The 23,696-nt window shown below is 42.3% G+C and overlaps 3 protein-coding genes across 3 annotated transcripts; 2 read left to right on the top strand and 1 right to left on the bottom strand.

Annotated features, from left to right (window-relative positions):
* Positions 1–7,109: 7,109 nt before the first annotated feature.
* LOC100649311 (39S ribosomal protein L2, mitochondrial) lies at positions 7,110–8,349 on the top strand. Its single transcript, XM_003401319.3, has 2 exons — positions 7,110–7,368; positions 7,617–8,349. Exons 1-2 carry the CDS (start codon positions 7,134–7,136, stop codon positions 8,312–8,314), a joined length of 933 nt encoding a protein of 310 aa, XP_003401367.1. The 5' UTR covers positions 7,110–7,133; the 3' UTR covers positions 8,315–8,349.
* LOC100649190 (sideroflexin-1) lies at positions 8,316–10,541 on the bottom strand. Its single transcript, XM_003401318.4, has 4 exons — positions 10,023–10,541; positions 9,716–9,892; positions 8,938–9,326; positions 8,316–8,849 (listed from the first exon to the last, which is right to left on the bottom strand). Exons 1-4 carry the CDS (start codon positions 10,205–10,207, stop codon positions 8,605–8,607), a joined length of 996 nt encoding a protein of 331 aa, XP_003401366.1. The 5' UTR covers positions 10,208–10,541; the 3' UTR covers positions 8,316–8,604.
* Positions 10,542–16,681: 6,140 nt separating this feature from the next.
* LOC105666594 lies at positions 16,682–23,509 on the top strand. Its single transcript, XM_048412369.1, has 4 exons — positions 16,682–17,199; positions 17,733–18,000; positions 18,193–18,453; positions 19,045–23,509. Exons 1-4 carry the CDS (start codon positions 16,702–16,704, stop codon positions 19,140–19,142), a joined length of 1,125 nt encoding a protein of 374 aa, XP_048268326.1. The 5' UTR covers positions 16,682–16,701; the 3' UTR covers positions 19,143–23,509.
* The last annotated feature ends 187 nt before the right edge of the window (positions 23,510–23,696 follow it).

Below are 23,696 nucleotides of genomic sequence, written 5' to 3'. Positions count from 1 at the left end.
CCAGTTGTCTCTTGGTTTACCGACGCAATTAAAATTCGCCTCGCAAGCTCAAGCACGTTCATTGCCACGCCATTAATTCCTGAACATCCTACTAAAACCAACAAGCGTCCTATCCTCCCTCCACCAAAAATCCCCACAACGATTCTAGCTCTAAATACCTCTAAATATTCGCCGCGTGCTACGACTACTCTAAAGGAGCATCTGATTCTTCGAGGGAGCTACAACGAACGAAAGAAACGGCATGGAAAAGTAGTCGGAAATCGTAAACTGCTCGACACCTCGGCCCTCCTGGACAAATAAGACGGCGAGTGGAGAAGACGAAGCGGCGACGACAACCGCGGCGATGAGTGGGACGACGCGGTTTGGTGGTACGCGTTTCCACTACGCGGCATTCAGCTTGACACCGCTCTCCGACTCGGTTCGCCTTCCATTCAGCCCAAGAGGACGACGACGACGATGCGGGCCTGGTATAGAGAGAGGCAGAAGGCTGAGGGGTCGGGACGGGACAGCTAAATAATAATTCTCACTTAACTAACTCGGTTAACTAGCTTCGCCGCGGCTAATAATAAAGGCGTCGTCGTGAGCACGGACCGGAGCGGTGTGGGTCGAGTCGGCAGAAGAGAGGATCGTTTTCAGAGGGTGCTACGACGTCGTCGAGTCACAGGCGAAGAGCATGGAGGGGAGGGAGGGACGACCGCGGACCGCGTCGAGGTCTGAAGTCAATTTGTCGGAGAATGCGTTGGCAACACGTGCGGCGCTCGACGAGCGTCCCTCTTCTTCTCGCTTGTCCCTCTCGGAACAGAACAGACCGAACGTCCGTCGAAAAACTCTCGACGAGATCTCGACGGCGCGCGGCCTAGCGGCCGGGAAAAAGCCAGACAATTAGCCGGCCGACGAATTTCAACGGGCCCTAGACCAGCAGTCTGCCGCGGAGGAGCAGCCGCAGGGATTTCCAGAAGGACTTCGGTGACATGTGCTCCGAAGCTTAAATCTGCGTCCCTCCTTCTTCGTGGTCCAATTAAGAATAAAATGGAAAATTAAGAGATTCTGGGAAAAACGCAATTTACAGAGACCAACGCAGCGTGTTCTCTTCGAGGAAATACAAACGAATAAACAGACAGTCAGGGATTTAATCTGTTTAACAGATCGATGTGTCAAAAGAAGCCACCCTACACATGGACCAATCTAAAACAAAATACACAAAAGACTATCGGAGAGGGTTGACGGACTGACCACGGGGGTTAAGAAAGAAAGAAAGCCAAAGGCATCGAAAGGTATTTTTTATCGGTCGTCAATCTATGCTCTCATGAGAAGGTGTATCGTGCCTCCCCCCCCCCGCCCCCCACCACACCACATCTCGAGCGGTCCAGGATCGGAGATCCGGGTCGACCTTTCGGTCGTCGGGGGTGCTCCGCAGCCCGCCACTACGTAGGTATCCACTTATAAACACGACCCTACTTACTCTTTCCGTAGTCCTGGCCTCGTAGGACTCGCGTCAGAGCGGTAAAAGGGTAGATAGATACACGGCACGGTATTAGTAGGTATTAGGTGTTGGCCTGGGAAAGGCTGCACGTGCTTGCGAGGAATCCCATCCCTCCTGCGAGTTCGGATAATTCTTTAAGTGCTTCCTTTCCCCCTTCACGTTGCCGCCGATCTCGCCACTCTTACCCGGGGGGGCCGATCCTCGGTCTCGACCTACCCCCTTTCTCGACACCACCCCCTCTTGGAGAAGACCGACGTGCTCGCGGTGCTACAGACTCCAGCTCCGGATCTCTCTATAGATGCGAAGTCGTCGCCTCTTTTTCTATCGTCGTCGTTTGTCGTCTTCGATAGATCGCGAGATCCTCCGCAGCCAGCCAGACGGCTTTCAGCAATTTTACGTGTGTACGACTCCGATTCGGCTTTCACCGCGTTTGAACGCCGGCACCTTCCATCGGAGGCAGGCTCCCCCCTTAATCTTCTTAACGCGAAGTTAAGCATCGCCGAAGCTAGATGCGTCGACTTTAATGCATACGATAATCGGATAGGCTCGAATGGACGTCTAACGCGAGTGCGACGCTCTTCTAGATTAATTATCTATTAGAAGGCGGGCGATAGTTAGCGTGTGTCATCCAAAAGGTGACGAGAAAGAATCCACGAAACGGTGATGTTTCAAAATTTTTGGGAAAAGATTCGACAGCTGACGCGATTAATCGAACGATCGAGAATGTGTATTATGAAGGTAAATTGGTCGCTATTTGCGAATCTATGGTTTCCGTAGGATATTTTCCGCAACTATTTGGCCGATTTACGTATTCTCATTCCAGAGCGACGTGTCCCGCGATAGCGGTATAAATAGAGCGTTACTTTCGCAATTTGAAACGGCAGCTTTCATAATTAGAATAATATTGCCACACGCGAGACTCGTAATTTCCGTAACGCGGCGCAGTCGAGCGGCGGCGTAGTCGGTAAATGACATAATTATCGCTGAATGAGCGCTCGTATCGTGCCGGCGCCCGCCGCCGTGCGGAGCAAAATTACTTCGTAACACCTAGTTTTCCGCTCGGAAGTTCCGCCGCATCCGGTTGACGCAGCGAACGACGAACAAAATAATCCAACACGGAGCACGAGTCGGGCGTTCTGTTCACGGCGTATCGCCTCAACTTCGTCGACAAGGACATCTAGGAAGCCATTAGAAGGGACGACGATGCCAATGCTTCGCGCGGAAAAGTCAACGAACCGTTCGAAGGCTCCTCGACATCTGGATGAAATTAACTCGACCGGCTCTTCCGCAGACAGACTGTCTGCCGCAGCTTCTCGCCTCCTGTGATATTTTTCAGGAGCGAGGAGACTCCCGGTTTCACCGACGAATCGAGGATTAAGCGACCCATTACGTCCGGAGATCTTCTGTTCGCCGACCGCGGATGAACGATTTAAAGAATCCAAAGTGTAAACGCAGGCGAGGATATTCGTAAAAGACGTGTGAATTCGAGGACGGTGAATGGAAGAAGAAGTTGTACAAATTATTCCCGTCGACGTGGAAAAAGTATCTTCTTTGGTTTTCCGATCGATGGCAATCGACATCGTTGGCAGGCTACGCTGACAATGGCGGACAATGGCTGGTGCGGCGAATAAAAAGCGCAAGGTACGCGTGAAACCGGTGAAAAGCATTGAATTCGTCGCGGTGGATTTATAGGTAATTATTTTTCTCGAACGTGTCCACGCGTTCGACGTCCCATAGGGTGAGAGACGCAGAGACGGAGGAGGTGGTGGAGACGGCGATGGAGGTTTTGAACGGGGGTTGTGGACGTGTTTCGTCAAGCGAATATCTCCGGCGAACGAGAGCCACCACTGGGCGTGGAAACTAAAGCCTGATCATGTCGCGGATGTACATTTTCTACGGGATCGTATTCAGAGAACGACGCAGCCCGAGAGATGTGGGGTGTGGAGAACGAGCTGGTGCAGCCAAAAGGGGTGTGGGGGTGTATAACGCGACAATTGTCGGATACGACGATCCGCGCGAATCGCGCGCACAAGGACTTAGCTAGTCCGTGTATATATGTGCGTGAATCCTCACCGCGAGGCCGAGTGGAACAGCAGATCCGGGAGGATGAGTATCGGGTAAGATACACGAGCAAGAATAGGATAGATAGAAGGGAAATGGAAAGGGAAAGAGGGACGGTGAACGACAGTGAGGGCGAGGGGTTGTATAGATACATCCCTGCGGCGGTGGTTTGTAATATTATGATAACCCTCCCTGGCTGCCTGGCTGCCTCACCCCTACCTCGTTTCCCTCCTACGCGGCCCAGGCTGCGCGGCCACCCTCTTTCAGCGGCCATGTTGCCGGGAAATATGATTATTGTTATTATTTGCACCCTCCTTCGACCGCATCCTCCTGACTCCTCACCTCCTCGTGGCAATCCTCTCATCCTACCGCTGTTCTCTCTCCCTCTTTCTGTCTTTCTTTCACCAATTCGTGCCACCATCGTCTACCGTTATGATGCTCGCAACTCGGTCCTCGCTATCCTCTCCCCTTCCCTCTGATCTACCCTCTGATTCCGTTTTCTCCTTTTCTCGTTCACGTTCTCTTTACTCATCCCCTTCGATCAAACTCGATTCTTTCTCCTGCTAGCTCTCATCTCTAGATCCTACGAAGCGACGACTCTTCTCCGCTCGACGAATTGAGAGGAAACGAACGAGAACAAGTCCGAGGCAACTAACCGTCAACGGTGGTTCTGTCTTTATCTTGTCGCATCGCTATCGAGACCTTCTCGTTTACTTCCATGTCTCTTCGTTCTTCCGTATTCTCGTCTCTCTTCCGCGATAGCTTGCAAAACTTTACGATGCGAAATGCCATCTCCGCGTCGCGCCTCTCAACCCCTCCCACCCTTTCCTCCCGTTCCACCTCGTTCCTTCGTCTTTTTTCACTCCCGACCATTTTACTCTGCTTCTTTCTTCTATTCGTTTTATTTTTTCCACGCTTCTTTCTCTCTCCGTCATTTACCTCAGCCGCCCTTTTTCTTACTCGACGCGCAGTTCATCCGCAACTCGTCCCTGCGGAAACGTTTCATCGACCGAGACCATCGTTCTCCTTCCATCCATCCTTGTTTTTTCGCAGCTCTCCTCCGGGCTTTTTTTCACCATCCCCGAAACTTTCCTCGCGTGACTAATATTGAGAAGTATCTCCGCCGGTACAGGAGTAGGACAGCTATCTCGAATCAGCCTGATAAACGGAAACTTTCGTCCGCCTTTAAAAAAAGGGAGGGTGTCTCTTTAAAAGTAACGTTCGTGTACTAAAGTTCGAACCTGTTTTTCGATCTTCTTCGAATATATATATATATACAAAAAAAAAAAAAAAAAGAAAAAAAGAAAACGTGTTCTCCGGGAAATCTAGATTTCAAACTTAAATATCCTTGGCACGTATTCCAAAGTAAGCGTCGCGAGGATCGCGACGACCTGCAGTCCATTTCCCGCAAATTCGACTAATCGTGTTATTCGACTTCATCTCGGTATACGTGTCTAACGCCGACAGTAAGCAGTGTTAAGTGTAACGAGAACCGTGGCGTCATGTAAGAAGGTAAGAAATAAACGAACACCAACGGGGTGGAAGGGAAATGGGTGGGTGGTGGCGCGAATGACGAAGGAACGAACTAACCGTAGGTAGGGAAGAGAAAGAAAGGAAAAAAGAACGATGCAAGGAGGTGGTAGTTTCGGTCTCGTAGTAGTCGCGAGAGTCGTGGTAATAAATGGGCAACACGAGCGCTTATAAGGGGTAGGTAATCTAAAGCTTTCGAGGCGGCAGCGCGGCGGGGAACATCGAGAGAAAGCGAACAGGAAGATGGAAGTTGCGGAGGGAGGAAGAGGGGGTGAACGGCGTGTAGGATGAGAGAAGAACCGGCTGGAGGAGGAGACCATGGAGGAAGGGGGATAAGGGTGGTTACGGTGAGGGTGTGAGATAAGGTATAAGGTGGGTAAGATGGCGGACAATTTGCCGCTCGACTACTCTTGCCCGCACCCCTCCCTCGACGATTCCACCCCTCCCCCTCTGGCCCATGTACCGGGTAATAGATGTTCCTCCTTCGCAACCAACAGAGAAACGTTGAACGCGCGCGCAAGCACCGTTCCCTTCCTCCACCCCTTGCCTCATTCTCCCTTCCTCTCTTTCCTCTCAAGCTACGTTTCCTCTTTCTCCGTCTCTTTCTGTACGAGGAAAGAACCTACCCGCGGCTTTTCCATCCCTTTCGTACTCGACGCGTGCTAGGTGGAAGCGCGCATGAACGTATACGCGACGATGAGAGGAGAATCACGCGTGCACGCGAACAGAGACACGTACACGGCGGAAAGTTGCGGCCGCGTTCGCATATACACGGGAAACTGGCTCCGCGGTATTCACGTTCGTGGTACGTAGGTATTTTAAACGCTCTCCACACCGTCACCTGCCGCCGCCACTGCTCGCTCCACCCTTCGCGCTTGCACCCCCGCCCCACCCCTCGGCCCACCACCGACAACCTACCCGCCAGACCGCACCAGCATGCTCTCTCTTAGCATTCCATCCGCCATCTTCTCACTTAATAAAATAATTACCCCAGGCCAATTAAGCGTTCCCTCCTCTCTCGCCCCTTCGTCCCTACCATCCCATACCTAGCCACTATCTTCGTCGCACCTTTTCTCTTTTCTGTCCCTCGTCACGAGGGTTCGCGTATACTCGCGCGTTCTTGCTCCTTTGAACAACGCGACCTTCTTTGGAGTCGCAAGCTATTTCGTACGGCCGTTACACAACCGTTTACTCGCGATTATTATTTCAAAAAGCCCGCCAAACAGGGTACGATTAAGCCAGGAGAGAATTATTCAGACACGATTACGCGTGCCTCGGTACGTAGTTTCCGATTCGATTCAGTTCAGGTAGAAATGATATTGTGCGCGAAAATGTCGTTCCGACCTTTTTTATTCAAAAGGTTAAAAAGATTATGATCGGTTGTTTTTCGAGTACACGGAGCAGGGGGACCGCGAGGGCGCGCTCGCGTTGTTCCCGCGTTTTATACGCGTATCGTTATTTAACGGCTCGTCACTCGCACTTTTTCCTGTGTACGGGAGAGATTTAACGTGCACCGGCGATAATGCATTTTATATTTATGCACCGGTGAAAATTTAGCATGAAACGACGATGCATTGCTCGTCAGCACGGAAAATCATTTATTGATTTCCAATATAACGCTGTTTTATCTTTCGTATAAATATAATGGTCTTGGTAACGTACCTGATGAATCCGGCACGCCCTATTTTTCATATCTGTCAGTGTTTCTTCTCAGCTCTTCATTTTCCGATCGTTCGCTAGCTGCGTTCAGGTTCTTAAGAAGCGTATATTTTTCAATGACTATTTTCCCAAGTACGTATGACGATCAGCGATACCGATTTAACTCTGTAATTACGTTATCTGTTACATCTTGCTTAGCACTTTCGCAGCACTCTTAGTAACACTATTGCGTTAATTTAAACGGAAAATTCTAAGTTGACACGACGCGGAATATTAACGCGTTCTAACAGTAACGAATCAAAACCCATTAGAAACATTCCTAGTGACATCTACCGGTAACCGCTGGATTCAAACATGTTCTTTAGATGAGATGATGGCACTGTAATCGACCTGAGTCAAAATGTCTGCCATGTCGTTGGTAGCTCGTGTTTTCACGAGACATGTCGCCAATGTTCGTTACAAACCTGCCTCAATATCGGTTCAAGTGCAGCCGAAAAGAAACCAGTGGAATCTTGTGAAAGTTCCAAAACCTGGAGTGAAAGGGAAAAGTTACCGAAGAATCGTCCACTTTGAAGACAAGTATACGGTTAAACCTTTAAATGTTACGAATTTAGGAGGGAGAGATCCTGTTACAGGTGTGTGTTATATTTAAATTTCACTCGTTTTGCTTCGATATTGTTCTCCTTTGATAAGACATTTTCATAATTCGACGAGAAATTACTTTCTCAAAGTTTATATTCCTAACCCGCATATAGATTTTTTGTTTCCGACAGTACAGCTATCAGTCGGTAAAAGAATTTCCTACTACGGTGGAAAATTCGATTAGCGTATATCGAAACCAATGTTACATTTTTCTCATTCATGTTATGTATGATTAAAACAGGAAGATTGGTGGTGAAAGGTATCGGTGGAGGGATCAAACACAAATATCACTGGATTCAGTGGATCAGAGATGGGCCTACTGATCTTGATGAACCTCCAAGAGAAGACAAAGTGTTAGCAGTATTCAAGGATGGTTGCAGAACGTCGTTCGTAGCTTTGGTTGGAAGCGGCTCTAATTTGCAGTACATTCTCGCGACGGAGAATATGAAAGTTGGAGACATAATCCGTACTCATAAAGGCATTCCTGAAAATCATGTCAGAGCCTTTGAAGGAGATGCTTATCCATTGGGAGCGTTGCCCAAAGGGACGATCGTTAATTGCGTGGAAAAATATCCTCATCAAGGAGGTTGTCTCATTCACGCCGCTGGAACGTACGGCACGATATTAAGGAAGGATGGAGAGGATCGCGTGGTCGTTAAAATGCCAAGCAAGAAGGAGTTCAGCATCCATCAAACCTGTATGGCGACTGTGGGTAGACTGTCGAACATCGAACATGGTTCGACGCCAATTGGTAGCGCACAGAAGAATAGGGAACTTGGAAATCGACCGAGAAGCGGTCTGTGGCAGAGGAAGACCGGACGATTCGGCCGAAAAATAAATCCTCCGGGTCCTGTACGGAAGGTCGGCACAGATCAAAAGGATAATACAAAAACTATGCTTGAACTGAATATTGTAGCACTGAATGCTGTAAAAGTATAAATTGCATTTAATAAATGTTACTTTATTGTACCGTTTTATTGTCTCCGTTACTTTTCCTTGGCGGTATTTGGTAGTTACGACGAGCAGTAATTGTAATATTAGCGAATAGCGCTTGGGGATATGTTTGCATATATATATATGTTTGTGTGTTTTTCGATTCTAATAGAATCACTTTTGAGTCGTCAGTGACTTTTATACATAAAAATATCGCGATTTAAACTCTCCAATTCGCGATACGTTTCTTTAATTTTACATATTTTCCCCGATAGCATTTCAGTCTTGAGACTTATTCAAAGGCCTTTATTGTAATACACTGTTCGAAGATTAGGATTTGCGAAGAGCACCTGATCTCGTACATCCGGTTCTAAATCGTCCACCGAAATAGGTACTCGTTGTACGAACAGAGCACAACAAAGAGGAGTGGCGAACGTCAGGCAGACTCCGCAAATTAAAACTTGTATGGGGACGACTGCCCATTTCGCGTTACGTAACATTTGTCGTCGGTCCATGAAATTCATTAGAATGGGCGACAGTACTAAAACAGATATAACATTTTTTTAATTCTCTATTCATACGACAGACTTCCATATCGAATAACAGATGAAAGTAATTTCAATACTTACTCATGCTCGGTGCAGACATAAGAATACGAGACAGAGTAACAGCGGCAATGGCTTTGCTTGCTGCTCGTCTACTGCTGCCGACCTTCGTACCTTCTTCCGTTTGTAATTCGATCCCGTTTTGAAGCTCCGGCATTCTCATGAAGGGAATGTTTACGCAGTTGGCAGCGGCAACTGCTGCGAACGGCACTAATCGACCTACCAAGGGTGGTGCATTCCGTAAAAGTCGATTTAACCCGAGGGCTGTCATCACAGCCCCTCCAGTTGCAATAGCGTAACTTTGTAAAATCGTGTTCATGGGAATCGGACTCGATCCACTGCGGTTTGTGTAATTGACGATCGCGTTGAACGATTGGTTTACCCACTGCCAAATGACGACGTGCGCTGTCGTTCTGAAAAATTATAAATGAAATACTCTAACAAGGTTTGCTACGAGAATATCTTATAAAATTCATCATAACGGATCCTTCCGCTACTGTCCTTGACATGCGTTTGACATCTGCGTCTGCTATGTCGAGCAACGAAGAGTCTTGAGATAAAGTTCCAACACGATAATTGTTTTCTTCTGATATATTCATTGATTCTTCTCTTTCGCTTTTATCTGGTCGCGCAAAAACGTGACAGTCGGTCGCTGTCGTCGGACGTCTGTGTTTGTAATTTGGAATTACACAAGGTGAAAGGTCTAAACGGCGTTTATCGGCGCGTTCGATAAACTCGATCCCGTTTCCTCGAAACTATGTAGTATATATCGCGAGAATTTACGTCAGCAATGAGTACATACTTGTAAAACGTCAACATACAGCCGGTGATCATCATATTCATCGGAACTTGGGCACTCATGCGTCCAATTAGCAACATTTTCTCGCCTGTGTCGGGATGATACGCGCTGTCGTACCGGTATTTGTATTTCCATAACTCGTCCTGTGTCACCTTTAACTGTGCCAGACTATCTCCTTTCCTATGTTAATACAAACGTTATATACGAACATTAAGCGAACAACAGCATAAGCAACCTCTATTAATATATACCATATTCTGATGTAAAATAAGATGTCAGATGTATTATCAACATCATACATATTAACTACCTGTACTTTGTGACGATGTCTCGGGCGTGCTCGAGCTCCTTGGCGCTGAGAAATAGATTCAATGGGTTCGTGACCGTGAGGAAGTGTAGCGCCCTACCCTTGTATGTGCTCTGATCCCAGTATGGCTTCTCGATGTCGATCTTTCGCTCGTCAGCAAATGCGCTGACGTCCTTGTTACTCGACATTTTGCGAGTCTTTTCTGCTCCTCGAACTTGTTCCTCCTCCCACCACCGACACACACCAGTTTCTTTCCTACTCTTCCACGGGCACTCACCCCACCACGCGGTCGTACCGGTTCTATGCAAGTCAGCAGCTCCTGTCCGGTGTTGTTCATCCGTTCCTGAAGTAAGAGAATTCCTCTTAGCGTGATCCTCGCGAGAGGACGCTCAGACGTCAACGGTAGCGGATCTCGCGCCGACGACTGAACGATTCCACCGTTCACAGCGATGTCGTTCCATCGAGTACTCGGCACCTCGTGTCTCGCTCGACTTTTGGTCCACGCACTTCTCTCTCCTCTGCTTCTCACCCCTTCGACGTTGTTATCGATAACGCGTACGCGTGCGCAACCACTGTCCATTATTTCTCGCTTGATCCTTTCGCCAAGAGATGGTGGTGTGTTTATGTTCGGTTCGCAAGTTGAAATTCTGATTTTAGGGTGGAACGGGTTAAATTGAATGGCTTAAAATTTTAGCGAAAGGTATTTTGATAAATTTATAAATTTAATGGAGGGTTAGGAGATTATTTTAATATTTGGGATAGGAGAGTTGGTAAATACTTAAGAGCAAAGATACCAAAGGATAGTCACAATCCTTCTTAGTAAGACTTCAACCCTCCAATAGATGGGGCCACTTTGCTTTCTATTGTTGTAAGAGCAGTTTGAAATATCAAGCGTTCGCGAAAGTTTAAAGTTCATCGTAGAATACGAATGCTTTACTTCGTTTAGATAACACTCCCCACTATCTGGACGCTGCCTTATTCAACAAGTAGGCGTGATTTCGTGTTACTTTACGATTACGCATCGCTTGACGGCAATAAAAACACTGATCGCGTAGCAGTATTATTAACGACCAAGACACGATCAAACAAATCATCCTATTTCTGCATATCCTATTTGCTTTAAACAGAGTCGAGTTAATAGAAGAAAACGACAGACATATGTTGTTTCGAGGGTACATCTATTTTATAATTATTCGCTTGAAATCGAATTCTGTTGCATCAAGTGGCGAAAATCTTGTTTCCCTAGCCTGAGGCATTTTCTAAAAGGCTGGTTTTATAAGGGTTGTTTCTCATCCCAGCAGAAAAATACCAGAACTAGATTCTGTGATTCCGGAAACCCCCAAAAATTGTTCTGTTTGTATATAATAACACATAATTAACAGACGTATGAATTTAGACCGGGTTTTTTACGGTTTCTGACCACTGTGCAAAGCAATTCTTTTCAAAGCAATAACAGTGGCCACTGAAAATTCACACATTCCATGAAAGGAGTAGTGGCCAGCCAATATAACCATCGACCTCGAATACCAGCTTCTTCGTTGTTTTCAGTTTTTTAGATTATCAATTAATAGCTTTTTTCATTTTCTATCCCTACGCTATTACTAGTTTAGTTTGTAGATATTTGATTTATCGACGGGATATGAAAGATATCCGTGCTGCGGTTCACTTTACTAATAGTCGTATGACATCACGTTTCTCACGTTCTTTGCATATGAGACGCGCGTTACAAAAAAGAAGTTAATAAGATGAATGCTCCTAATTATTAATTTCAGGGGGTGCCTATTTCTAGGCCACCGATCCACGAAGGAATGTTTTATCGAATTTATTGCATTCATTACCTAGCCAAAGAAGCATATTTACCGTTCTAGTTGCACTTCATTTTGTACATTTCGAAACGAGGTCGTTAGCGACACGTTGCATCGCCCCAGGTATGCATACGCGTTTGCAACATCGAATCCAGTGTTTTGTTTGATCTAATCAACCTCAGACGCATCGACATTGATTCACCATTTCCCTGTCGTGAGCTAGTTGTCCACTCTGCAACCTACTTCGTCGCCTGTATTCGCGCATGCAACTGAAACCGAAAACGAAAGGCATGATGAGGCGCACGCGGTAACTTTATTCCGTTACGCGCGATTATGTGCGCGCGTTTATATTGATCGCATAACACGGATCTTTAAGAGATACGACTTTTCCCTGTTTAATCATACTGTCCAATTTAATTACGAATCGATTGAATCCCGATCGTTCGTTTTTCCTCAATCCAGATCTGGATTTTTCTCAAAAACGGAGGTATTCAGGACGTAGAGTTTTTCTCACCTTTACACGCGTTTCCGTCAATAGAGAAACAGATCAGTTTCTCTGTATTTACGAGCATTTTTTCGCGAAGACGTTTTACACTTCACCTAGTGGCATAATTCCATTGCCGGGGACGTATCGATGTGAGAACAAAGTCGACCAAGCTGTTATTCTTTTTGTCAGAAGATCAATAATTATTGATGATAGAGTTCAGTACTTTCACCGGAATAGATCTGGCGGCAACGATTCTCGTTCACGATCGCGTTCCAGTGAATCTCGAGAGCAATAATTGCATACTGCCGTAAATCTAGGTATCCTTGGCTTTGTATAAAATAGAGGCTACCAAAGGTGGACGATAAGCGAACCGTAAACGCGGCCTGACATGACGAATCTTCTTTCTTTTTCCCTCGTCTATTTCTAGCCGCAATTTCTACCGATCACTCGAGTTTCCGAAACAATAAAATTATTCGCAAATTATGCAAAGCAGGAAATTACTCCGGTTGGGAGTCTAGAAATTTTATTGTCCACTGCGATTTTTCCTGCGAGGCCGTTTGTTGATTCAAACCTCTATTCGTTCCGTGAAATGTAACCCAGTTGGTTTGACATCAATTTTTATGGTGCTTCGAAGAAATTCTGTCGTTCGTCATTATTTCTTTAAAAAGATTTGTAAGAAGCATATTAAGCATCTTTATTAATGTGTGCGCGTTTTGCTTCATAAAGAGCTTGCGTGGTATATATATACACACACATATATATATTGGCTAACGATTAAGATACACTGTACATATTTATATTATCTTCTGGCAGATAATAAGAAGATAAAGATCCTGTTTCCTGCTCGCTGCCCACATATGAATGGTACGCGTTAAAATAAGACCGCTGTTATGGTGATACCGTTCCAAGGAAGAGGTTTACTATCGCTGTCGATATTTCTTTGCGCTGAGATATTAGCTAATATTTGATCACTATACGTAACTCCCACAATTATTACATAAAGCAGTTATTACTTACTTCACTTATATTACTGGATTCGGATAATCGTTTAACACGTTCAGCACATTATAAATTGTTTATTCAATAGTTATTGTTTATTTATATTTTCTGTTTACATTTCTTTTTTAGCCCTCTGTCTTGTTCACAGATTTGATTTATTTACATTTCTTTATTGCCTTTACACTTGTCTACTTGTTTCCTTTTTCCATATGTCTGTTATGTGTTCATTTGCATTTTTTATTTGAGCCAAATGCATGCCATCATAGGATGTTAACTGCAAAATTCTGCATCATCGATTACTCGTAATAGACGTGAAATAGAATGCATTAATCAACACAATACTGTCGACAGTGATTAACGTGCCTCGAGTTCGAATCCGTGAACTACAATTCTCTTAAGCACACATTCACCGCAATCCTTAAATAACCGACGTTAATGGGCAATTCTGCCTTCCCTCTTCTTTTTCAAGTGTCAAAATAAAATCGAGTCACGATAAAGATCTAACAATATTCTTATTCGTTGTCACGTTGTTATGATATGACCGGTCTGAATTGAATCGAACGTTCGATTTGCAAGGATCGACGATGACCTATCTTCTCGTCGGCCGAGTAGTTGTTTTATTATATGTTCGCTCATTTCTCCTGTTTCCTAGTATCGATTTATATCATATCACATGATTTGCGAAAACCGGGTCAACGAATGATCAAGTTAAACAAATTGCATCGTGAATGTGGCGTGTCTAAGGAATCCGCCCTCCAGGCATCGGTGTCTTAGTTTAACCTGGTCGTCCCTACAATCAAATCTACATACATTTTTTCGAAGCGCACAGGATCATTGATAAAATGTTTGATTTATCAGTAAATTACTTTTTAAAGCTAAGACATTCTTAATCATTAACTTCAAACGGTGTTCTAAAAAAGGTGAGAAATTTTTAAGAAAACTAACCGTTACTATCAGAGTACTTTAAAGGTATTTTCGATAGAGAAATCGTCACCTAATTGACATGATCGAGGATCATTAAAATAATTAAAATTTTAAGGTCAGCAAGATATCAATTTATAGTTGTTATTACGCTATACGGGTAAAATTACCAATATCGACGTACGCGGCATTTTATGTAGCTATCTACTACGTAAATAGTAGTATGGTATGTAAATTATTTTGAGGAGTGATTAACATCGTCTTGACGGTGATGAAAGTTTGTTAATCGCGAAATTTTATTCCGTATAAAATCTATCGGGGACTTCCTTTCCTCTATGAAACTACGCAACTTTATGTTATTAACATATCGCGTAATTAAACTTCTCGATAGTGGGACAGCCGGAGATCTTATCAAAGGATAGAAACTGGATGTGCATGAAAATAGAGAAGCAAGCTCATGGTGTTTAGAGAAATCCAAATAAAAGTTAAAATCGTGCGAATATTCCTTTTGCTTGGGACAAGTCACGTCGCCATCCTAATGCATAAATAAGACCAACGAGTAACTCATTGCGCTGCATTGAGGTCAAAAGAAGAATCATGTCTCCCATAAACCGAGATCGCAAGGTGTAATGCATAAATTAATTCCGATATGGTTCTTGAATTTTTATACTTCGATTTTGGTCTCGTTTTAACAAATAAGATTTTAATGCTTCCAACCCTTACGTGGTTATGGCAGTGAGATGATACGTTTCAGGATAATTTTCATCAAGATAGTTGGGCTGCTATAATTTCTGCAACACCATTAAGACCTATCAGAGCATTGAATTATATGTACTATGAATGATTGTATATATGGCATTTTAAAAATTATTTACGATTAACATATTTTTTTCAAATGTGGATGTTTTATAGTTTATATTATTATATTATTGTGTCCATCGTTAAAAGAAGAATTCATCTCTAAGGATCTAAGAAAAATCTTACCATAAAATTAAAACAATATACATCCTTTCATATTTTAACTAACCCCAAATTTAAAAGTTAGATAAAAGTAGATGGAGAATATTTTCTAAGATAAATGATGCCATGGCCGTTATGTTCTGCATTTGAAGTCTTATAAATAAATGTAAATAATCAGAGTTGATCAGGGAAGAAATATTAGTTACACGTATTAATTATAATATATAATACAAATATAGGTAATTATCTGGTCTGATTAATAAATCAACTTGGTCCAATTAAAACATACGTGACATTCATACGAGACATGTAAACTCGAAATACTTTGAAAAGTAGTACATGTAAATTATATGTAAATGAAAATGTTACGCTTCTTTTGATAAAAGGTAAAAGGGAAGAACTTAATTATCTTATAAGTTCTGTATATACATGTAACGTTGTGAAGATATTTGACTGTGATACCAAAACTAGAGTTCCAAGCACCATTTTCACCTGTTTGCTTTCTTTTTGTTTACTGGACCTCGTAGTTCTTGTTTGGACAATTCGTTCGACAACCATCATAAAATTGAGACAAGTTTTCGAGAATGTTACTGACAGTTAAGAAAACTATGTCACTCATTACGACCAGTTAGATAATCAGAAGTAAGTATCAAAAAGCAACGAGAAAGTAGGCAAAACCTCTGCCTGCTCTCCTTGCAGATCGTCAAACATCGTGATAAATGTTGCAGTTTATTCTTTTTTACCACCGAATGTAAATTTTTTTTCTTGTCTTTCAACTTGTCATTTGTCATAGAAAGCTTGTAGATTAGCAACAATGTATCTTTGCTGACTTGAGTTATTTTTTGTGATATATATATGAAAGGCATTTCTGCATTTTCAAATTATTTCATTCTTATTTTTTTCGGGTAAAATTAATATTTTTAGTCGCCAAGTCTCATGTTAAATGTTTCTGTGCATATCTTATTTCAATTTTCTCACTTCATTAACCCAGTCTCTCAAAGATACGTGTACTCAATCGTAATTCGACTGAAAACGTTTAACAAAACCTCTACTTCAACGACGAAGGGTACTAACCGGTCTCGGAAAGAGGCTGGTCGGGAATCATGTGCAACAATGTATCTCCTTTCTCGTCACATGATGGATGCGTTAAACCGAAGCAGTAGGTTACATTGAGAAGAAGTAGAAGAAGTAGTGGTATGCAAATGTCTATGATTGCTATATATAATGTTAATTAATTAGATCGGATCAGTATCAGCCGAAGATTCGTAGATGCAACTTTGCGTAAGATTCAAAGTTTGGCGAATATCTCCGCAATTACGAACGAAGTCGTTTACTGTACTATAATGATTAATTATCATAGAGTTTGCTGAAATTACTCTACGTTTTAATTACCTTTTTTGATCTATTGTGATAGTTAGTTTCATTATGAGCGTCGTTCGCCGGGTTCGCCATTGCCTTTTCAAACATTACAACGCGAAGAATCAAGTCTCTGTGCAGGATTATCTAAGCCATGGACCGGTACCCCCACCGACCTAAATGTACTACATATAAATGGTCAGGACACCTCGTAACTATCGTCAGAGAGCTTGTGGACTTAATCTTGTCGTCTCGTCTGCATAAACAAGGCGTGGTGCTCCCGTATCTCCATTCATCTATTTCTTCATCTTGTGAATACAATTATGAAAATAAAAGTTCATCGAAAAAATTCCTGTATAAGTTCGGGATAGAGAGGATCGTTGCGTTGACGATCTTTGTTTTTTGGATTTTCATTCGCAGAATCATGAAGTGTATACAAGACGATTGGAAGTTAGGCTGGTTCGAGAGAATTAGCTACGTTTTGTTAGTGACTTTTTATTGTTTTTCCAAGCACGCCTCTGTATTGGCGTTTGATAATTCAACCAATACGTTTGTCGAGAGATCTCGAATAGACTGCAGCCTGCGCAAAGATATAATCACTTGCGGGAAATACAAAGTTGCCAGGTGGCTTCATGACATTGTGAGGGAGAAGGTATGACAGTGATACAGCGATCTTTATTTTGTTAAGTATTTTACCAGATTACAAATGGATAGAAATTTGAACATACGATTAGCTTCTAAGAAATGTCATGCACTATATAGCTCCAAATAGAAGTCCGCGCTGTTAAGCCGCATTGTGCTCGTTATTTCGAAACTTGTCGTAAAAATGAAACAATCTTTTCCACAAGGTGCTTTGTTGTACGGGTAAAGACACTTTTCGAGGAAAATTAGTGGAAGTAGCGTGTAACTGATTGAAACCCGTAACGATTTCGCTGCAAACCATTATTATCATTCGTGTTCGTGCAACAGCGAGAGTATCTACATACACGTTGTATCCACGTTACTTTCGTCAACTTTTACTTTTTAATTAACGCTGTCGGTAATCGAATCGTACAGTCGTGGCCTATATGTACAGTTAATTCAAAACATAGATTTTCGCATCTCGTAACATCAGACGATGTAGAACCACAATAGTATTGTAAACAATCCAATGAAATTATAATTCATTATTTTCATTTTTATTAGGAATACAGCTATGGTTCCCTGCGTATTGTGCGAATCCCATCCATATCTGGACAACCGATACTCCCAAAGTTACCACAGTCACGTGTGTTCAAAACCGATGCGGTCGAGGCCTTGAACTTCGTCAGGGACTGCTTGGAGGATCTGCTGACGAAACGAGCTTTGGTTTACACGGTTGACAACTCTGCCACTGGCAGGAGTTTTGGTAGCGCGCCTATGATCATGGACGAGGATGAACTCATGCAAATGCAAAGCAGAAAATACCCTGCTGGTAATTATATTCTTAATTTTCAGAACTGAGTCTCTCGAATGTAAACCGTGTTTTTAAGAAACGCGTATTTCGACGTTTTACCAGCATTGCAGATAGTTGCATTAGTGAATCTCTGAAATATTTCTGAAATACTGGCTCGCGAATAAATTCATTATCAATTTTCATATCGATGATATTAATCGTTTTATCTAGATAACTGGAGACTTCTGAAGAAGAAAACCTCCATAATCCTTCCTCTCCTAATCCTATTAAACCTATTGAAAGTGAAACTGTTGCTTCTACCCATTTTCCTCGGTGTTCATTTCATCAAGAAGCTACTGGTGCTAGCTTCCATCATTGTTCCCTCGTTATTGGCGCGTCTGAAGATTTGTAAATTCGCGAATTCACATTACCAGGGTTACCCTTATCACATGTGGGGTACGGCCGCTGATACACCCGTCGATTACCCAACAGGTAAATGAACACGATTATATTTTTTGTGTCATGCTTCCTTAATTCAAAGCGATGAAAATTACATCGGTTGTAAGAAGCGATTATAAGAGACTAGGATAACCGAGACGGTCGAAATATCGTCAATATACGTTGAGCCAATGCTCAATGACACAATATTTCTCTCCTTGTCAATCAACTACAGTTATATAACACTCGATTATTCCTAAACGTGGAATTGTCGTATAGAATGCATTTCGATAGCTCATTGATAGTAGTAATTTCAATAATTGCACGTGTTTCTTGGAATATGGAAAATTTGAGTGTTACTCGAGTATGACGATCGCTCTTCCATAAGCACTGTCGAGCTATAGTTGCGTTATTGCCATTTTGGACTTTTCTACCGGGACGAAATTTCAATCGCTCCGAAATTTTCTATTTGAACGAATTATTTATTGGGGAGAGTCAAGAATTACTTTAAATTATTCCGAATTATTATACAATATCTCAAAATATTTCCAAGTATATAAAATATGGGGAAATTATTTTAAATTATTTTAAATTACTATGAAATATCTCAGTGTCTATACAATTTTTTTTTGTTATTTTCATCAGCATACGGTCAAGAGGAGCCATGGTCTCACAGAAGTGATTACATCTCAGCAAACTCTCCTTACATGGGATACCAGGGTTATCGCAATCCCTATGGATGAAGTTAGGGAGCAGGGGAAAACACCACCAATCAACTTCAACTTGCCATTGCATCGAAACTCAAACGGACGAACTACGATTGTGCACCTTCCGCTTTCTTCTCTTAGCAACTTTCGACTGTGTTCTCTACGCATTGGCGGTTTTCTTCTCGCGACTCGCTAATCCCCTTTCTTTATTCCTAAACATCCTAATTATAAAGCGACACACTACAAACGAGTTATATTTAGCAATGATTATCGAGTGCGTTCCTCGTCGCGAAATGACTTTCACACGCCATGCTCGCTACCGCTACAAAATTGGTAATGAGCATCGCCGTACGTAAACGTCGAAATCACGAACACGCGTCTGATGATTTTCTTTTGCAAACTGCAGAAACTGTTCGCGAGTATTGTTGCGTGGCACGCGAGCCTCCAACGTCGTCCGTGAATATTTGTGTACCGTAATCTAATAAAATCGAATTCGCGAACAACAGCGCCTCGCGTGATGTCAACGCTGATCACTTCCGGGCTAATAATCGGAGGGCAGGGTTGAAGCGTGTGGCCTGCTCGAGAATGTACAGACGCGTAGTTTGTATAGTAGCGAGCGATCGTCAGTGACCAGATAGTAGATAACTTTTGTTTAAATAAAGTTATGTATAAAGAAGAATGGAGAATGCTGTTGAAATTATTGACGTGAAATTACATCGCATCGATAATGACAGATTTATTATTTCCTTTAAGATAGGATAAGATAGATAGATTTCATGTTTTATACTGTTTCTTTAGCATGTAATAGTACGGGTTCGGAAAAATCTATCTGAAGGTTAGGAACTTCTTATTCATGCAGGAATGGCCGTGCATTGTTTATTTTATCATAATTATAAGGGCATGTCTCAGTATAACAATGACCTCTGGTTCCGGAACAGTAAGCGTTCTACTAGAAGTTCACACACGCAGATGCAGACTGATTTCCCGCGCTGCTTCTTTCCAGCATAAAATGACATCGATCGTCTCCAGAAATCTTTCCTCCGTTACGATCATCGTTACATATGTAATATCTAACGCAGGCTAAACGTCATTCGTCATTTCCAACGTTCTCCAAGAAATATATATACGTAGTTGCCATTACCCGTTGAAATAACAAAAATACATTCAATTGTTTCACAAGCTTCTAAATTTTCCTCTTCCAATCTTCCAGTGCGAAGTGGAGTCGGGCGATGGTCAATCAATCGGTGCAGGTGAACGGCGATGGTCAAGGTCATTGGAAACTTAAAGGAGGCGCGGCGGTTCTCCGTACGAATGACCTACTGACAGATTTGGACGGTCGCTCCGGCGTGTGACGCGCGCTTCCGCACGCGTGTGCTGACCCATGCACGCATGCACGATCGGGAAGACCGTTATAGGGCCACATACGAGTTCGAGGCGAATGTGGCGCGGCTGTCCTCGCGCTCGACAAATCCGCGGGCGAGTATCGCGCCCCGATCGTTGCATGTGATAGCAGTTAACCATTCGCTGCATTTAATAACAATAATCCAGTCAATACATCGAAACAGTTGGGCCTGCGATCAGTGCGAGATATAGCCGACACGCAGCCTGCACTCGCTGTAACTCGACCGTTACGTTACAACCGACAGGGAACAGAGTATTAACATAACGGCATGCGCTATGTGTACTCTCGATGTTCGATATACCATGGGTTGGTTCGAATGGCGTTGAATTAATCGATACGCGAATCGATGATCGAGAAGGTTGCGTTTGTTGTTGATGTAGATTGAAGCTAGAGGAAGAGCGAACAGAGTTTTGGAGTAATCGTAATTTGGAGGAAGTAAGAAAGAGGAACAGAATCCGAAGCAATTAGAAGTTGGAATGAAAAGTAAACGTAGATTCGAGTGAATCGATAAGAACGATAGAATGTGAAATAAGAAGCGTCGAGGTGAATTCTGTATTCATTTCACGTATAGAGAGTAAGATAGTGAAATCTCTGTTTGCGACAGATATTCAATTCTATTTCGAACGGAGAATGTTAGGTTATTTAGAAATTCGCTTAACTTCCGTATCTAATAAATCGAACAATTTGGCAAAAAATTTATATTTAAAATAAATAATAAGATATAATAATAAGATTAAGACAAAAATAAGGTAAATTTGATATTTGATAAGCAGGGTCTGCTGTTACGTGCTTGGATATTAATTCTCAAGAATTTGTAAGAGAATCTAAGGAATCTGAGAGGCATTTGACCTTAACGCAACGGATTAAGAGGTCTTTCGTTTCGTCTTTAAGGAAACGATTATGGAAGATTGATGCGCGCATGTAAAAGCTGCATGGAGGAATCTGATCGATACAGAGCAAATGATGGAGCACTTTCTAAAACCGGTTGACTTTTTCTCTTTTATAGTACTTACATTTTTCGAACTTTTTCTTACAAGATTGGATTAGTAGAGTTCGCTGCAGGCCCGATATGCAGACACGCGTTTGTAACGTACGATTAGTTTAAAACATGGTCACAACAACAATATAATTTCCTCTTGAGTTATTTCGAATTGGAACTTGCTAACACGTCGATGTTCTAGCTCTTTCATTTCTTTCAAAAGTTAATGAATTATTCATCAAGACTTGTCAAAACTACGAAGCAGTTCATTAATAAATTTTTAAGACGATTTCTAGAAGGTTAATAACCCGTTTCAATTCGCAATTCCACGGACGCGAGTATCTATGAAATTTATTTAATCTTGAATGGCATTTAAGACTTAAATGGATAATAAAAATTTCTTTGAATAACGAGAAGCGTTTAAACAAAATTTAACTGGTTTTGTTTATCGTTTTCTCTCTCTTACAACAAAATGCAGACATAGACAAATGTAGTCTCGTCGCGTGAATCCTTTCTCTCCGTTTGATATCTTCAAACGATTAAATCGCTCAGAAATCTAACCCAAACCACTACAATCTCCGGATGACAGCCGTAGGTGTGAAATTCTTGAAAAAAAAGGGAACGATGTATTTTATCGTGACCCTGTTCTGGAACGAAAACATTTTTACCGGTTAGGTGTACCTGTGTCATCGAACCAGCTTACAATAATGTTTAAGAAATCGAACTGATGCCTCCAGCTTATTAATGAATTATAGTCGTAAGGTAAATAGTGATCCTTAACGAGTTAATGACACTTCCATATTTCATTCGTTTCTTACATATCTTTTGTCGTATATCCTTGTCTAATTATCAAGACTTCGCTTGATTGCCAAGACTTCAAACACTCCGATATCGATCTAACCCAAACCTCTCCGTTATATTATGCTAAACACACTTTGCTTTCTAGATACAATCTACACGATCGGATCTATTTTCTGAGATTAAAATTCTTGCCATGTGTCCAATCGAATTTTCCTTGGCTCGAAGTGAAACACGCGAGTACGATCATCGATTTCGAGGAATAACCGAACCGTCCGTGAATTCGGGACGCGGCCACAGTGAAATCGCCCGTAAAAGTGTGCTCGGTGTATTCGTGTCCAGGCTGTTTGGGCTTACGCACGAGACACCCTTTTCTCCTGATTAACGTCATTAACGTTTATGATTTTTTCCACGTTCGTATCGAACAACGCTCTCTCGAGTACTACTTCAAACGAGCGCGTGATGAAAACGCTGGCTTCTGGATGCAAGATGTTTGCGGTTTTTCTCTGCGCGATCTTTTCGACAGGAAGTAAAATAAAGCCGAAACCGGATTAGCGGCCTACTTGTATCTGAAAATACGCGTGTTAATATTTATGTCGATGGTGCAATGACACGGGAGACACACGAGTTGAATACCGGTGATTTTCCACGACGAGCTTTCCGCGCGAGCTTTGGTGTCATGCGTTTATCGAATTCGATTAGATTTCTCCTTGCATTTGACGTTGCGTCTTTGACAAGCATAATAGTTATTATTGTGTTAGTCGCACCACCTTTTATCTATCGAAATATTTTTAATTACTCGTCATAGTTCGGTGACCCGATCACGAGAATGAACGAACGAATTGGTTACAAACTGACAGATATGACAACGATAAAAATGAAGTATTCTCATCCTTGTTATTACATAGTAATAAACAGATAAATAGGGAAACTCCTTAACCAAATTTAACTGAACTTAGTTTTTAATACTATTTTTACAGTGCGTCGAGGAACAAGAAAAGTATTTTTTAACCCTATATTTCAGAAACAAAAAAAAAAAAAAAGGAATAAAACTTTTCACGATACAATTAGTGGAATTTACGAATAGACATTTCTCTATTAATATGTTTGCTGACAAATAAAACTCAGCCATTTGTGGCGCTATTATGATTTGCATAAAATAATTAATAAAACGCTATCGTTATAATAAGATTGCGGATTTCTATGTATTTGCGGTTGATAATATTTAAGGATATAGGATAATACATAATAAAATATACAAAGTACAGTGCTTGCTAAATTTTTAATAGGCGAAACACATGTCTCCCTAGACCCTTTAGTTATTTTCATAAAAATAGCGTAACTATCCGTAGTCTGGTTACGACATTATGTCGCATCATTGCAAGACTAGAGTCAAAAATTCGTATTGAAA

The sequence above is a fragment of the Bombus terrestris genome, chromosome 15 (genome assembly GCF_910591885.1).
Source record: "Bombus terrestris chromosome 15, iyBomTerr1.2, whole genome shotgun sequence".
NCBI lineage: Eukaryota > Metazoa > Arthropoda > Insecta > Hymenoptera > Apidae > Bombus > Bombus terrestris.
The sequence above is the reverse complement of the archived record's forward strand: the minus strand, read 5'-3'. Positions and strand labels throughout refer to the sequence as shown.

Coding starts and splice junctions, on each gene's coding strand:
- LOC100649190 (XM_003401318.4), bottom strand. CDS start 10,207: ATGTCGAGTAACAAGGACGTCAGCGCATTTGCTGACGAGCGAAAGATC. Junction 9,893..10,022: donor GACATCGTCACAAAGTACAG/GTAGTTAATATG, acceptor GTATTAACATAG/GAAAGGAGATAGTCTGGCAC. Junction 9,327..9,715: donor TGTATGTTGACGTTTTACAA/GTATGTACTCAT, acceptor ATAATTTTTCAG/AACGACAGCGCACGTCGTCA.
- LOC105666594 (XM_048412369.1), top strand. CDS start 16,702: ATGGACCGGTACCCCCACCGACCTAAATGTACTACATATAAATGGTCA. Junction 18,001..18,192: donor AAGCAGAAAATACCCTGCTG/GTAATTATATTC, acceptor CGTTTTATCTAG/ATAACTGGAGACTTCTGAAG. Junction 18,454..19,044: donor ACCCGTCGATTACCCAACAG/GTAAATGAACAC, acceptor TATTTTCATCAG/CATACGGTCAAGAGGAGCCA.
- LOC100649311 (XM_003401319.3), top strand. CDS start 7,134: ATGTCTGCCATGTCGTTGGTAGCTCGTGTTTTCACGAGACATGTCGCC. Junction 7,369..7,616: donor AGGGAGAGATCCTGTTACAG/GTGTGTGTTATA, acceptor TGATTAAAACAG/GAAGATTGGTGGTGAAAGGT.